We start from the raw sequence: 14,340 nt of genomic DNA, 5'->3' as shown, positions 1-14,340 counted from the left end.
ATTGTCTGTCACCACTTCCACTTACTAAATTAATATTTCTAATGGCATATGGAAATGAAGTTTGATCTTCAATTTTTTATAAGTTTGGGGCTTTTGAGACTTAAATAGGAACTCTTTGTTTTAGGAGCCCAGCAGGAAGCAAGAGCAACCTCCTGTGCTGGGTGCAGTTAAAAGTACATTTAAATTCCTTTATTAACTAGACCAAAGCAGGCATTGACTAAGAAATTGAAAGAAAAACTAACCTTTTATCCCCGTTGTAGGTTCTTAGATGTTGTGCTGGCCTGCTCCACTGTGGTGCCCCAGAATGCCCCATTCTGTGAGGTCAAAGCTACTTAGGGAAGCTGCTGGAGCATGGAGCCAGCCCTTTGGTAAGTTTGAATATATTGCATAGTTTTGCAAAGTTTTTTATTTTTTTAAAATTTATTATTTTATGGCCTAAAGGTTATAAAATAATAAAGAAAAGAAACCTTGCAAAGCAGAGCAATACATTAAAAAGAATTGTTCCCTCTAAACTGGCTGCATGCTCCAGCAGGGTTTCCTTGGAACCTTTGTCATTGAACAGCAAGTCCTGGGTGTGGCAGCAGACATCAGCCCCATGTGAGTTTGCAAACCCCTAACTTCCTAATTTTAATGAGTTCTTACTCATGATTCAATAAAAGAATACATTATCTATGTGTTTTTCTCTTTAATAATCCCATTTATCCATTCTGAGAAGGTGATCGTAGTATTCTGACTTGCATTGTGTTACATTTTAAAATGTATTACATTCTTTAAAAGGAAAAACAAAATCCTCATATGTAAAAAAAATGAACTCTAAACCCTGTTGTTCAGAAATGCTTCCTGAAATTAAGATGTCCCTGTCTTAATGCTTGTCACTGTGGGGCAGAATCCAGCATTCTGCACTTCATTAGGGAGGATTCACTTAACTGATGGTTATTTTGCTGAGTAAAGCAATAGAATTAGAATTTTCCCCCTACTTTAGCCCAGCTAAGCCTACTCAAATTGCAGTTCTACTTTTACTGCTAGGAGACAGAATTGTCCTTGCTCAAATTCAAATTAAGTACATTAATAATTTTTAATAAACTTCATATATACTCTCAGAAACTGAGCCTGTCATAGTGTAAGTCAGTGAGACTCAGACTGGACCAGAGGAACAGAATTTTCTGGTCCACAGCAGCCATGCAATAAATAACAAGACTGCTAGGAAATGGTCCAGGGAAGGCTCTCCATGGAAGGTACTTTCTCCTATCCTGCTCCTGCTGCCTCTGTTCCATAGCATGAGGCCAAAATCCTGGTGCTGCCAGGTGGCTTCTGCTACAAAAGACTGCAGGGTTTCTTAGCAACCAGACAGGTGGAACTGTGCAAGAAGTAAGCAAGGGATTGCAACACCAACAAGAGAACTACATTTTAGGAAAGTTTATTGTGTTAGGAATCACTGATTATTGTTAGGTTTTTTAGGCTAACTTGGAGATAACTGACAGGCATGAGCATTTCACCCAATTTCCAGCTCATATGCAGCAAATTAAAGGCAAGACTGCATAAAGAAGCCTAAATGCCACATCAGAACCAGATAACTGTGACATGGGAAGTGAAGGATATGAACATAAACATCTGTCATGTACTCTGCAAAGTGCATAACTGGCACAGGAGGAGTGTGAAGGTGTGTTGTCTGCCCACACACTGCTGTGTGCCAGTTTCCTGGAGAGTCTGTAGCCAGTGGCAATTTGTGGAAGAGACAATTTGCTTTCCTTCCACATTACATCAGTGCTGTTAAACCTGCCTCAAGCCTGGAAAGTTCAAGGGCAGCTGAAAGCTCTGAGTCACCTTGATAAGTGAGTTCCAGAACTGAAGATTTAATTTTGGCCCAAGTCCTTTGAAGCCTAAGAGAGATATTTTCCCAAGCATTGTCCTCTATAGCCTGTACTGTCCTTCCTACAAGCTTGGTCTGGGTGATTGTGAAGACTCTGCTACCAAACGCCCAGTCCCCATACCTGTCCCTCATCACCAAGTGCCAAATATCATCTATAGAAATGCAGAAACCAAATGGAAACACTTACAGGGTTCAGCAGCACCCCCCTGCCTCCTCCCCTGGAGTGGGGAAGCAGCTCATGTCACCCAACAAGGACACAGGAGGAAGGGCAGTGATGGGTCAGGAACTGCCAGAATGCAATTGCAAATTGCACTTGTCATTGTCAGCATTTATTGACCTGCTGAAATGTTTGGAACTACAATAAAACCTCAGCTTTTACTGCTGATCTGCCTCAGCACAATATGGGCAAAAACTCCAACTCAGTGGAACAGTTGAGTGCCAAGAGGTCCTTCCAGGAATCTCCGTTTGCTGCCGGAGCAGCGCAGCCAGTGCTGTGATCAGATGGTGCTGTTGTACCAAAATACATCCTGGTGCTTTACCTGGAGTGTTCCTGTCCTTGGGCAGCCCTTGCTTAGTGCAGGCAGACAGGGCTCTTCACTTCCTGCCAAAATCCAAGGCTTTGTCCACCACGTGAATATTTTTTTTCCCCTGGATTGCTCTACAGTCCCCTAAAGGAAGCCAGCATTTCTACAAGGTGATCTCACACCTCAGCCACCCCTGCATTTCACTCTGCATCCCAAAAGTCATTGTGATAAGGTGATGCACTGTGTCTGCTCTTGTTGTTAAGACCTGCGTCAGGAGGTGGATACTTTTGTGACAATCTTGATACAGTTCCTTCCCAGTATTTACATAAGTAAAATCTTGCACCTAGTCCATGGTATCATATATTGTTGCAATCTCAGAAAGACGAATTTACACTCAACAGTTTATATTTAAACTCCCAAGTTTTTCCTGATATCCCATTCATTCCCCTGCTGCCAGTGTTCACCATTATTTTGTTGGTTCCTATATGAGAATAGCCAAGCTGACAGCTTAACCATCTTAACTATCATTGTTTCAAGGTGAGATGGAACTGCCTCACCTTGTTCAGTGCCTCTGTTTCTGGATTAACTCTACCAAATCTTGAATTCCATACCTGGATGAACCCACCAAACTTCTCTGCCATTCGTAGAATTACATGGAGGCAGCATTGACAGAACTTCCTGTAGGTTTGGAACCATGTCAAGCTTCATCCAGCACCTCCAAAGCAGCCTTGCACAACTGCAGCTTGTTCAGGCACGTGGTCCTCTTGTGTGGTATTTGGGATTCATGCTAAGCACGACCCTCTTACATCTCACAGTGATTTGAAACCAGTAGAATAGTATGACATGTTTCAACCAGCTGTACAAGGGTATTTTTTCCTCAGCTTTTTCTCTACCAAAACACAGGTGATAGACAGCTTCTCAGGGGAATAGAAATCTGTAAATTTTCAGGGATGTGTAGCATTTTGTGGCTTGGACTGATGCACAAATTCTGTGCAGTGTTTCAGAGATCGATTCAGGGAGCTGAGCCAAATTACGGCCGACGTCGTGGTGACCAGGTGCTGCACAAAGCACTTCAGCTGTGGAACTGGCACATTCACCCCACAATTATGCCTTTGTAGTTCTTGTAGCTCCACCAACTGCTCTTGCAAATCAGAAGATATGCATGGATTATTAAACCACAGCTCAGCAGGCAAAGCCTGTGCTGGGTGTGAAGTTTGCAGGCATTGTTTCAGTTGGCTGTAGGTTTGTGTATTGCAGTCAGAGCAGCACGTGTCAGGCTCTCCAGCACAGAAAGTTTTCTTCCTGCTAGAGATTTCCTTCTGCTGTGCAGTTTGATCCTGAACTTCACAGTATTTCTGAGGTATTCGAGAACTCAGAAAAATATTAGCAACATCTTAATTTGTTTCAGTCTAATTGGAGTAATTTTTTTAGTCTAAGCCTGATCATAAGAGTATTTGTTTCCCTCAGTCTGAGGAAGATGGGTTATTTTGCATCCAGATCCTCATGCTTTGCTGCAGGACTGTTGGTGGGAGCAAAACCACTTTCTTGTTCATAAGTTGATCAAGGCAGGTAAACATTTCACCCTCACACATTAGTGTTGCTGAGGGGGAAAACATTTGTCTTTGGTGTAAATTCTGCTATTTTGAATGATTTCATGGTAAAATACACTTGGAATCAATTTCCTGTTTTCCTACCAAAGCAATAACCTTTTTTCTCCAATATTGCTGTGGAGTTTGTGTGAACACTTTTCAGTACAGGGATAAAGCTTGTTCTTCTGATTTGGTTTTGATTTTGCTATGTCTGTCCAGTTGACTAAGTGATACCTAAGGGATCTTAATATGGTTGTGAGTAATAGTTCTCCCACATTTGACACCCTGGCATCATGTTTATTATTGTGCAGATAATTTTTTCACCTGATACTGGTTGCGTCAATTAGAGAAGTTCAGAGTCAGGGGGAAGGGTCTGAAGATGAATCTCTGTATATCATATTTGTACAGATTGGAGCCCATCCCAGGTTTTACTTGAGTGCTTACAGCTTCCTGTTTGTAAGAATTATGTATTTGCCAGACAGATTGCACACCTTGATTGTTTGTGGAGCCCTAAGCAGCCTTTTGGTCTTACTTCTCTGAAAAACTTAATAGAATTTGCTAAGAATGAAAGAGTGAGGTAATATTTATAGTAAAAATCAGTACTACTCCCTGGCTGGTTTGATCTTTCACTTGAGCTCAAGGCATTCTCCTTTCAGGCATGGGTAATGCTGCCAAGATCTCTTTTCACATGTTTATGCAGCACATGCTCAAGGTTCAGTAATACTTTATTCCAATTCCATGAAAGGGTAATGGTTCATTTGCCCACCCTGTGCCGTGGCCACCCTGTCAGCCCCATCCCCAAACACATCACTCCATGGTGAGCCACTGCTCATCCATCACACAGAGTGGCATCAGTGGGGACAAGCAGTCAAAGATAAAATTTCTCCTCTGTGATAAATGAAATCGCTTGAACTGTAGTTCATACATATTCCATGACATCCCCAGGCTCATACTCCAGCAGAGACCTAAACAATTTGGATTATTAACTGCTGGTGTGGCTGGACTTGTTCACCTCTTTTGCTTTTATTGTACCAAGTAAGGACATCCAGGTCACACAAACCTTGTTCTACATGGCACAGCTTTTGAAAGCACTCTCATGTGGCTTTGGGGGAAGTGGGAGCACTCACTCACCAAGGAGGGAATGTGTGTGTGTGTGTGTGTGTGTGTGTGTGTGTGTGTGTGTGTGTGTGTGTGTGTGCAGCCCATCTGCAAGGATTGCAAAGGTGCCTGATGTCCAGTGTTACAGAGATGCTCGTATTCCTGAAAATAAAGTTCCATTTCATGTCTTACCTCAGACACTTGGATTTGAAAACATTGACTTTACTTTACCAAGCTGGCATTTCAAGATTTCAAGTCACAAATGAAATTCTTTTATGCATCATAAATCTTGCGGGCTTTTATGGTCCTTTCTCAGAACTTCTATGATTTGGAGGCTTTATGCTGTCACCATTCTGATTTGATATATCTATAGATCACAAATTGAGATGTGAGGGGACTGTAAAATTGATGGTAAATGTGCCTGCGTGAGATGAGTGAACAACATAGAACCCATGGGAAATAAAGTCATCAAATTGGGAATATCTTTCCCTTGGGGAGATTCTTAGGTACCAGAGAAATTAGCTCTGACATAATTTTTCCCTCAGGGACCCTGATAAGTGTATTTTTGCAATATTTATGCTCAGTGGATATCCAGTGTACAAGAGATATAGTGTATTTGAGTTTCAAAACTTCATAAAACTTTCACAGAAGAAATTTAAAACTACAAGGGATGTTAAATTAGGGCCAAATTTACTCCCTTGAAGATTATTGCAGACCTCTTGCTTGCTTTAGCAGGAGGCAGGTTGCTTCCATATTAAGTAATAAAGTACTCTTTTAGTCAAGGTCTCTTAAAATGCTAATTAATCAATCCAAAGTATTCATCAGCAACACTTAATTTTTTAAAATATTATTTTATTCACACCATAATAACTGAGCTGTTTTGCTCTTTTTGGTACAGTTCTAAGAGCAAAGTCCACTGGAATTTTGAGTGAATTAGTAGTTTAGGAGCACATTCTGCCTGCAGTCCTCAGAGACTCTGGAAGAACAGCAGAACTAGGGTTAAACATTATGTTAAACTTCTGGAGCTGCGAAGCACTGTAAGGCTCTACATGATCCAGCCAGTGCTGTGATAAACTGTTTATTCACCTACCCACCCCATGGTTTGTCTGTGGACACGGGTGTTTAGTGTGTGTTAATGAATTTTGTGTCTTGCAGCGTTTATTCAGGACACCAGTCTATTCTGATTCCTCCCTCAGAGCTGGAGACCAACCCTGCCCTGTGGCTTCTTGCAGTGAGTCAGTACAAAGTGAGGGACACTTTTTGTTCCTATTCAGTCATGGAGCTCTGTACTAAGGGACTCGGTTCGCAAACAGAGTCGCTGAAGGTGAGTGGTCCTGCTGCCCTGCCCGCCCTGCTGCCTGCTGATGGGCTTTGGGAGCCTTCAACACTCTGCTGAGTGTCTGCTGGGAGGAGAAAATCATCAAAGGGCGCAGGCAGCTTCCACAGAACCCACGTTACTCCTTGCCAGAGGCTGTGTATCAATACTAGTCATTCTTCAGATCACAGGGCTGTTAAACATCAAGGAAAGGCTTTTATTTACCTAAGCTCTCTGATGTTTGTTGCAGCCTGTGTTGATAGGCAAGTGTTGGAAAACAGAGGTGTAAATGTCCAAGAGGCTCAAGGAGTATTACACTGTATAGTGTGTTTTATGAATACCCTGGTTATATGAAGTACTAGTTTGGTTTTGACCTCTATAGTAAAATAATCACATGCTTGAAAGTACTGTGTTGTTTTAACTAGATGATCCTTGTTGTATAGAGAGGAGGGTACATCTTCCTTTCCCCCCCAGAATTAGAAGCGAGGTAGCCAGTAAAATATCTGAAATCATCTGGAATTTCCCATGTGCTACTGAAATAAATTTATCTTGAGATGCTGATATTTGTGATGACTCCAACCTTTACCATCCTCTCTTAATAATTTCCTAATCAGTTTTTCCAAGTCTAGACATTGCTTCCTGTTTTCTGTTATTCACTGTCATCTGAATTAATTTGGGGAAATAGCATTCCCTCCCTTCAGCATTAGCATGCCCATCATTTCCTATGTGCTAATGTCGAGATGACAAGCAAGTATGTGCTTCTCCAGCTATTAAAGTGTCATCTGGCCATCCGGCCGCCAGGAAAAATGGAAACTGTACTGGTACCTTAGCTTCTGTTCTGCTGTCCCTCTTGAATCATATTACCTGCATAATGCACTTAAGAACTTCTGTTTTGCATTAAACCTGCCCATTTGTGGCCTTTGTTACATTTTGACTTCTTTTTAGGCAAGGGGACTGGACCTCTCACGTGTGCGGACGTGTGTGGTAGTGGCTGAAGAACGACCTCGGATAGCTCTTACTCAGTCATTTTCCAAGTTATTTAAAGACCTGGGCCTCCATCCACGGGCTGTCAGCACATCACTTGGCTGTAGAGTTAACCTGGCAATATGCTTGCAGGTAAGATTTTTCACTCCTTAAGCTCAAAGTTGTTTCAAGGAAATGGTTTTCAGTAAGAAGCATTCATTGTATTTCCTTTTGCTGTTTGGTCGTAGACATGCTAAGAAAATGCATGTAGTACTTAATGTTCTTGCATACTCAGGTAGTAAATTTCTGTTACTTTGTCGACAATTCATCCCTCTCATGTTGCAATCATAGCATTTATTCTGCCCATGAATACAGTAATTGAGAAAAGCACCTGACAGTGACAGAACGTGTACTCTGTACTCCAGAGCCAGTAGGTAATCATGTCATGTAAGTGACAGTTTCCAAGTGTTTTCTTCAGTGTGTTACAAAATGGATTCCTTCTGTTCATAAAATACTTCCAACCATTACTTGTTTAACTAGACAGATATTTTCTGCACACAAGGAAAATTATTTTGCTGTATCTCTCCTGTTTTGATCCTCTAATCAGAAGAAAAGTCCCAAGGATAATACAGGATGTAACATGCATTCTCCAAGAGTCTTTACTGAGTCGTGATTTTAATGACTGGAGCACTGTAGCTGTCTGGTCTGAATTTCTGAATAGCATCTAGTTTTTTCAACCAGTGATAACTGCACCAAGCAAATAGTTTTAGGTTGATCTAGAGTATAATATTTTATCTTTGAGGACTTCATGTGATGAAAGTTAAATTGCCTTTTTTTAGGATGTTCCATTTTTAATTAATTTCGCCTTATTTCCAGATTAAATTCATCTGGCATTAAATCCAGACATTTTTTAATTCTAGAATAAGAATCTCATTTATGTCATGCATCTAATACACATCTTAATTTTGATAAATAGATAAAGAATCTTAATACATGCTCTCCTGATCTCTGTCTCATTTTTGTGACTCTTGATCTCTTTCTGTCCTTCAAACCTGGTTTCAGAGTTGCACATATTATTCTTGTAATAATAGCATAGGTGTCCTACTCAGGTGTAATATGTTTTCTAATTTAATAACCTTTGAAATACTAAAAGAATCATCTTCTGCATTGGCAGCTGCTCTGGCTGGGAAGTTCCATATCCATTTGGTCATTTGCCATGTCTCTAACCTCTTCAAAGTCACTGTGTCCTCAGTAGGACTTGCCTGTACTCTGTGTGTCCATCCTGCACTTCAAACCTGGCAGCTGCCCCTGGTTTGTGTGAAGGATTTCTCATGAAGGTCCCGTGGGTACCTGCTTCAGTGTGGAAGTCAGAGCAAATCTTCTCCGTGACACTGCAAATAAGAACCTGCTATTCCTTTCCCGATTATAAATGTAAATATTTTTAATCCAAAAAAGTGACAAATTGAGGTTATGGGTTCAGCACAGAGCAGTATGTCTGTGCCTGCTTTAGCCTTTTGCCCTTTTCAGTGTTACCAGGATATGAATACAGGAGGTGTGCCACAGCTCCAGTACTGCTTGCTTTCTCTCTGTCTGCAGCAGAGGATCCCTACAGCCCAGGGTGTCTTCAATTATTACTGTTAAGCATTTGACAAGGCAAAGCTGAGCAGGGTTAAGAGTCATTCTGTTGCCCAGAAGTGGAGTTGTTTGGTTTGCCATTCTGTAATTGCAACCATAAATATTCTCCAGGAATAAAATGTTTTAGAAAGGAGGGGAATCGGGGAAGAGATGACATACCTTAGTTGGAAACAGATCGGGATCGGGCCTGTCAGCTCCCCCAGCAGCTGTGGTGGAGCTGCTTCTGAAAGAGAACTCAACCCCTTTGGCTTCTGGTCCTTGGAGAGAGCAGACATGAAGGATGCTTTAGATTACAAGGGCAAATTTTTAGCTGCAGAAGTTTGCTTGCCACTAATGAAATTCTCCATTTTAGATGTGCACCAATCTCTGGATGGGTCATGGTGGTCACTTCACTTATAAGTCCTTAATTCAGGACAAATAATAAAATCATGGGATAACACTAAGGAGCAGTAAGCCAGGTGCAATATCAAAGTGTGGCCTGTTGGAAGTAACACTGTGCTTGTTCTGCCTGGGATTTAATGTTTTTCATAGCAGCCTGTGAGGAGCTGTTTTTGATTTGTGACTGAACAGTGCTGGAAGCACACCAGTGGCTTGTGCTGACCAGTCTTGCACAGCACCAGGGCTGTCCCCATTTCTCTCTGTGTCCCCTGCCCCACTGTCCCACTGCCCTCCAGCAAGCAGGCTGGAGGAGAAAGGAGCTGGGAAGGGACAATGCCAAGAAAGCTGTCCCCAGCTGACCTGGGATACCCCGTAATGTCATGCTCAGCATTAAAGAAAAAGGGTGGTTGGTCTTCCAAAGCAGCTCAGAGACTGGCTGGGCATTGTTCTGCTGAAAGGCAGTGATGAATGATTGCTTTTGCATCACTTGGGTTTTTCTTTCCTTCTCTCCTTAAACTGTCTTCATCTTTCATCTTGACCTGTGGATTTTCTCACTTTTGCTCTTCCTTTGCTTTCCCTGTCCCACAGGGAGCTGGGTGAGTCCTGAGCTGCTGACTGGGTCAACCCACTGCAAACATACAGGGAAGTGGCTACACTCAGGGAAACTGGAAGGCTTAATCAGCATGGAGTTAGGCTGGATTATGGCTTGGCTATGTATATCTGCCTTCTGATTGTGTTAACCCCTTAGCTGAAGATTGCTTCTTAGATGGTTCTTTACAGAAATTCTTGAAAGAGTCATTGAATCAAACTGTAAAATTGGCTAAATATCTGAAGGAATATTGGCAATGATAGTGCCTATGGATTTAGGAACAGCACAGAATGAGAACCTTGAGTGAGATGGTTAAACAGCCTGGCTGATTGTGTAGCTTAATGTCAGGCCTTGTTGAGATCTACTCAAATGTGGCATCTCAGTCCATAGGACAAACTAAAAGCCAAACACTGCCTAAAGAGTGGTGTGGCTGGGATGGAGAAAAGCCACTTCAGGACAGGCTATATGTAGCAACATTATCTTCCCAAGCAGAATTGTTTTTGAAGCATTTGAGCTGAGGCTTTTTTGGCAACTTTTAAAGATGCTCAAAAAATTACTAAAGGTTTTACTTGCAAGCATCACCACAAAACATGTTATTTTGGTGGAGACTGTAAAGATAGAGACTGACATGTTTTGAAGCATCTGGCAGTAGACATTGCCAGGGACTGGATACTGAATTAGATTGAATGCTCTTTCCAAATTGTCTGGAACTTCATGGCTAGTGGTATTCCAGAATAGCTTGTGGGCTATTCTGTTTTCTCAACTGAGGATCAAATTAAATTTTAATCCCTCATCTACAGTATTCCTGCAGTTAGTATTGTCTCCAATATGTTCCAGAAATGGGTTATGATTTCTGGATTCTTCACACTGCATAAAACTGCTTCTCAAGATATCTGAGTCAATAGCATCTGCCTTTGCTTTTTTGTTCCAAGTTATGTCATCTATGAGATCAGCACGTGGTTCCTGGAACACCAACTTCCACAGGGATAATGGTGATCCAGCCTGGTCTGCAGTGCTTCTAAAATATGTATCTACTACTCACCTTACTAAACATATCTCAGGATTCAGCTACTGACCCTTACCCAGGTTTCTTCTCTGTGGGCTACCTCTAATACCACTTGGATATCTTTGATACCTTCTTGATCTCCAATTTTATGGATAAATGTTTAAAGGGAAAAGTATCCTGATTCTTCCAGAAAGCGTTTACAGTTCACTTCTCCAAAAAGAAGAGGAGGAAGTTGTGTATGTCCATGTGGGTGTATCTGTGTGTGTGTGATTCTGTGTGTCTCTGTGTGTGCAGCAGAATTTAGCATTTTATTAAAGATTACCTTGAAAAATCAATCATTGTGATAATCTCTTTGGTACAAAAGAATCTAAGTCTGCCATATTATTTTAATTTCCAGGTTGTGATCACTGACAGACTAAAGCATTGTCATTTGTATTCATTTCCTTTCAAACTGAGAGCAAATTTAGTGTTTTCTTTGATGTAGTCATTGCAGACTAGATTTCTAGAGATGTGCTTTTGAAAATAAATAATTCCCTCCATCTTTAGGCACTTAAATGCTATTAATATCTGACCTTTTATGGCTGTATAGTCACAGATAATGGTCCAGGGATTAGTGAGATGAAAAGATTGAATGTAGCATATTTTAATTCTCATTAACTAGTATCTTAGCATTCTAAAGAGAGAGAAAAATAGATATGAAAAGTAGCTGGTTTCTTACAACAGCACAGATGGTTCTCTAGGATTTTAGCTGATTTCCATTTAAACACTTGGAATAAATATTTTCATTTTATTCAACCTGCTACTCAGTTTCAGTTGAGGGAGAACTTCTAGAAGTTGTTAATTTTCCTTAGTTAACCCTCGAAATGTACTAACAAATCTGTCCAAGCTAAGGAGAGCAGGATTCATCATGCTTCTTTTCTATCTCCTCTGAGTGAGGCTGCAAGGTTAGGTGAGTTATCCCATATCCATCAATAATTTGTGGGATCACAGAAATACTTCAAGAGACATCTCAGGCCCCCATCTGGGGATGGGATCCATCACCATCAGGAGATCCTTCCTACCTTATCCTGCACACTTTCTTCCTTAATGGCTGAAGTTACATGAAATAGAACTTTCCTCACTGTCTAGCAAAGAAATCTTTGTTACTTAGTTTAGGGCATGAAGATTATTTCGTTTTACTTAGTGACAGATCCCACTCTCTGAGGATCTTCCATATTAAAAGTAATAAAGGGTAGGTCTGCAAAGAGTGCCACAGGAGACCGTGCACTGTGTCAGAGGTATGATTCACACTTAGCAATGTACTACAGCTCTGGGTGAGCTCCCTCAGATTCTGTTTTCCCACCTTTGCTATGAGTCATGCCTTGAAGTTCTTTTCACAGCTCCAGCCGCTGTGCCTGCGTGGGTGACATTGCCAAGTGCTCACCAAAATCTCCTTTCTGAGCATCGCTGGAACAGAAGCAGACTCAGAGTAAATACTGAGGCCACATCCTTAGGCAGTTAAATGAAAACCCAAAAAACCAGTTCTTTTTAAATCTTTAGGATTTCTGATAGCCTAGTTCCTGATTTTTAACTTTGGAGAGGGAAGTAGGGGAGAGCATGCAGCTTGGCCTTTGACTTGAGTGGAAATTAGGTGTGCACTGAGTCCTGGCACGTGGGCAGCCCTGCAGCTGACTTGTTGGGGTGGTACTGCAAGCAGTACCACTGAGGTACTTCAGGCAGTACCACCAGCTGGGGTGATACTTCAAGCAGTACTTCTGGTACTACAAGAAGTACCAATTCAAGCAGTTTTGACATTCAGAGAATAAAAACCTGGCATATTGCTGAGATTTGCTGAGACAGGGATGATTCGACAGCGGCAGCCTGTGCATGGGCAGAGATTTATTTAGTCCAAGAGATGTGACTTATGATAGACCCATTTTCAGACAGAAAATTCTTTATGTCCCATTTGGTTTTCTTGAACACTACCAGGCTTATCCGAAGTAAATATCAGATACTCCAGAAGTTGTGTTGTTTTTTCCCTGTTACCAGCATAACAGATGCTCTCTATCTCTGTCTCTCAAAATAAATGTGCACAGACAAATTGAGTCAGTCATTCTGGTCTTGGCTTAGACTCTGCTTCCTCTGAAATACTTTTCAGAGTATTTCAACTGCAACAGGCCACAGAAGGACGTTGCTGATAATTCAGCTGCTATTTCTCAAGCATAGTTAAAAGCCCTATGAGATTCTGGTACTGTCAAAGTCCTTTCTGCACCTGCAGTATAGTTACAGGCAATGAATTATATAACTGCTGGATTTCAGTGATTCTCCTGCTTTCTTGCAGTTACACTGCAGTGCTCAGCCTGGATTATTAGTAATACCATTTTGGGGCATCAGTGCAATAAGAAGATCCATCCTATTTTTGTTAAATGTTTCATCTTCCTTTGCATCCAAAATAGACATGTCTCAAGGTGCTGCTGTGGCAGCTTCCTGCAGTCTTTTAACTCTGCTGGCATTCAGGAGTCTGGTGAGAGGAATGTGGGATGCCAGGGCTTTCAGAGCTGTTTGTTTTCACATGTCCTAGGGCAAATCCCACAGCATCCATCTGGTGTTGGATACTCCATGTGATGGTAGTGCCTTGGGACTACTCACCACTGAGGACTTTTTGTCTCTTTGCTGAGTTATCAGTCATGGTGGACAGCTGATGGGTTTTTATCAACTTTAAATTTTACTGTTCTTTATGTGTATTACACTGTTTACCATAACAAATAGGAATGAAGACTTCTTGGGCTCTGAAGTTACTCCATTTATTTATGATCTTCCAGTAGTTAGATTATGCACCAAGCCTTGATTTTATTTCACTTTAGGATCAGGTTAATCTGTATGCAAGAAGGTGTAAGTATCTTTGTCTGTTGTATACTAATTTTTTTTTTTTTTCCAAAAAGAGAGCTTACTTTTGATTTCCAGAGGACATCACTTACAAACTTCTGTTAATAGTAAAATGGCAGACCTGGAATTCTCAATGGAATAAAGTGCATTAAAATAGGAGGGCCATAATGTTTAATGACTTAAAAACCAAAACCAGCAATAACAAAAAATCAGTGTGCTAGACACGTGTTTTCCACTAACAACATTGTCTGTAGTGTCCTAAAACCATTTAAATCTGTTTGTCCAAGGTTAGCAGTCTACAGCTGTCTCTTCTGTTGCTCTACTAAAATGTTGACACCTCATTTTTTACTTTTTTTAACCTTTAATGGTATAATGGTTAATTTGTAAAATTCCTGTATTTGACATTGTTTTTCTTTTTATTTTACTCCCTGCTTTTTGCATTCTCCTCTTTTGTTTCTCCCACCCTTCATTCCCATTTTTTATTATTATTTTCGTCTTGTGTTACCTT

The 14,340-nt window shown here is 41.1% G+C and overlaps 1 protein-coding gene across 1 annotated transcript in view; it reads left to right on the top strand.

Annotated features, from left to right (window-relative positions):
• Positions 1-14,340, top strand: part of DIP2C (disco interacting protein 2 homolog C) — a 147,560-nt gene that overhangs the window by 102,266 nt on the left and 30,954 nt on the right. The window contains exons 30-31 of the mRNA XM_014309350.2: positions 6,237-6,405; positions 7,342-7,512. Of these exons, the coding sequence (XP_014164825.1) occupies positions 6,237-6,405; positions 7,342-7,512 (340 nt within the window). The remainder of the gene's footprint in view (positions 1-6,236; positions 6,406-7,341; positions 7,513-14,340) is intronic.

This window comes from Geospiza fortis, unplaced genomic scaffold (genome assembly GCF_000277835.1).
Source record: "Geospiza fortis unplaced genomic scaffold, GeoFor_1.0 scaffold270, whole genome shotgun sequence".
Lineage (NCBI taxonomy): Eukaryota > Metazoa > Chordata > Aves > Passeriformes > Thraupidae > Geospiza > Geospiza fortis.
The sequence above is the reverse complement of the archived record's forward strand: the minus strand, read 5'-3'. Positions and strand labels throughout refer to the sequence as shown.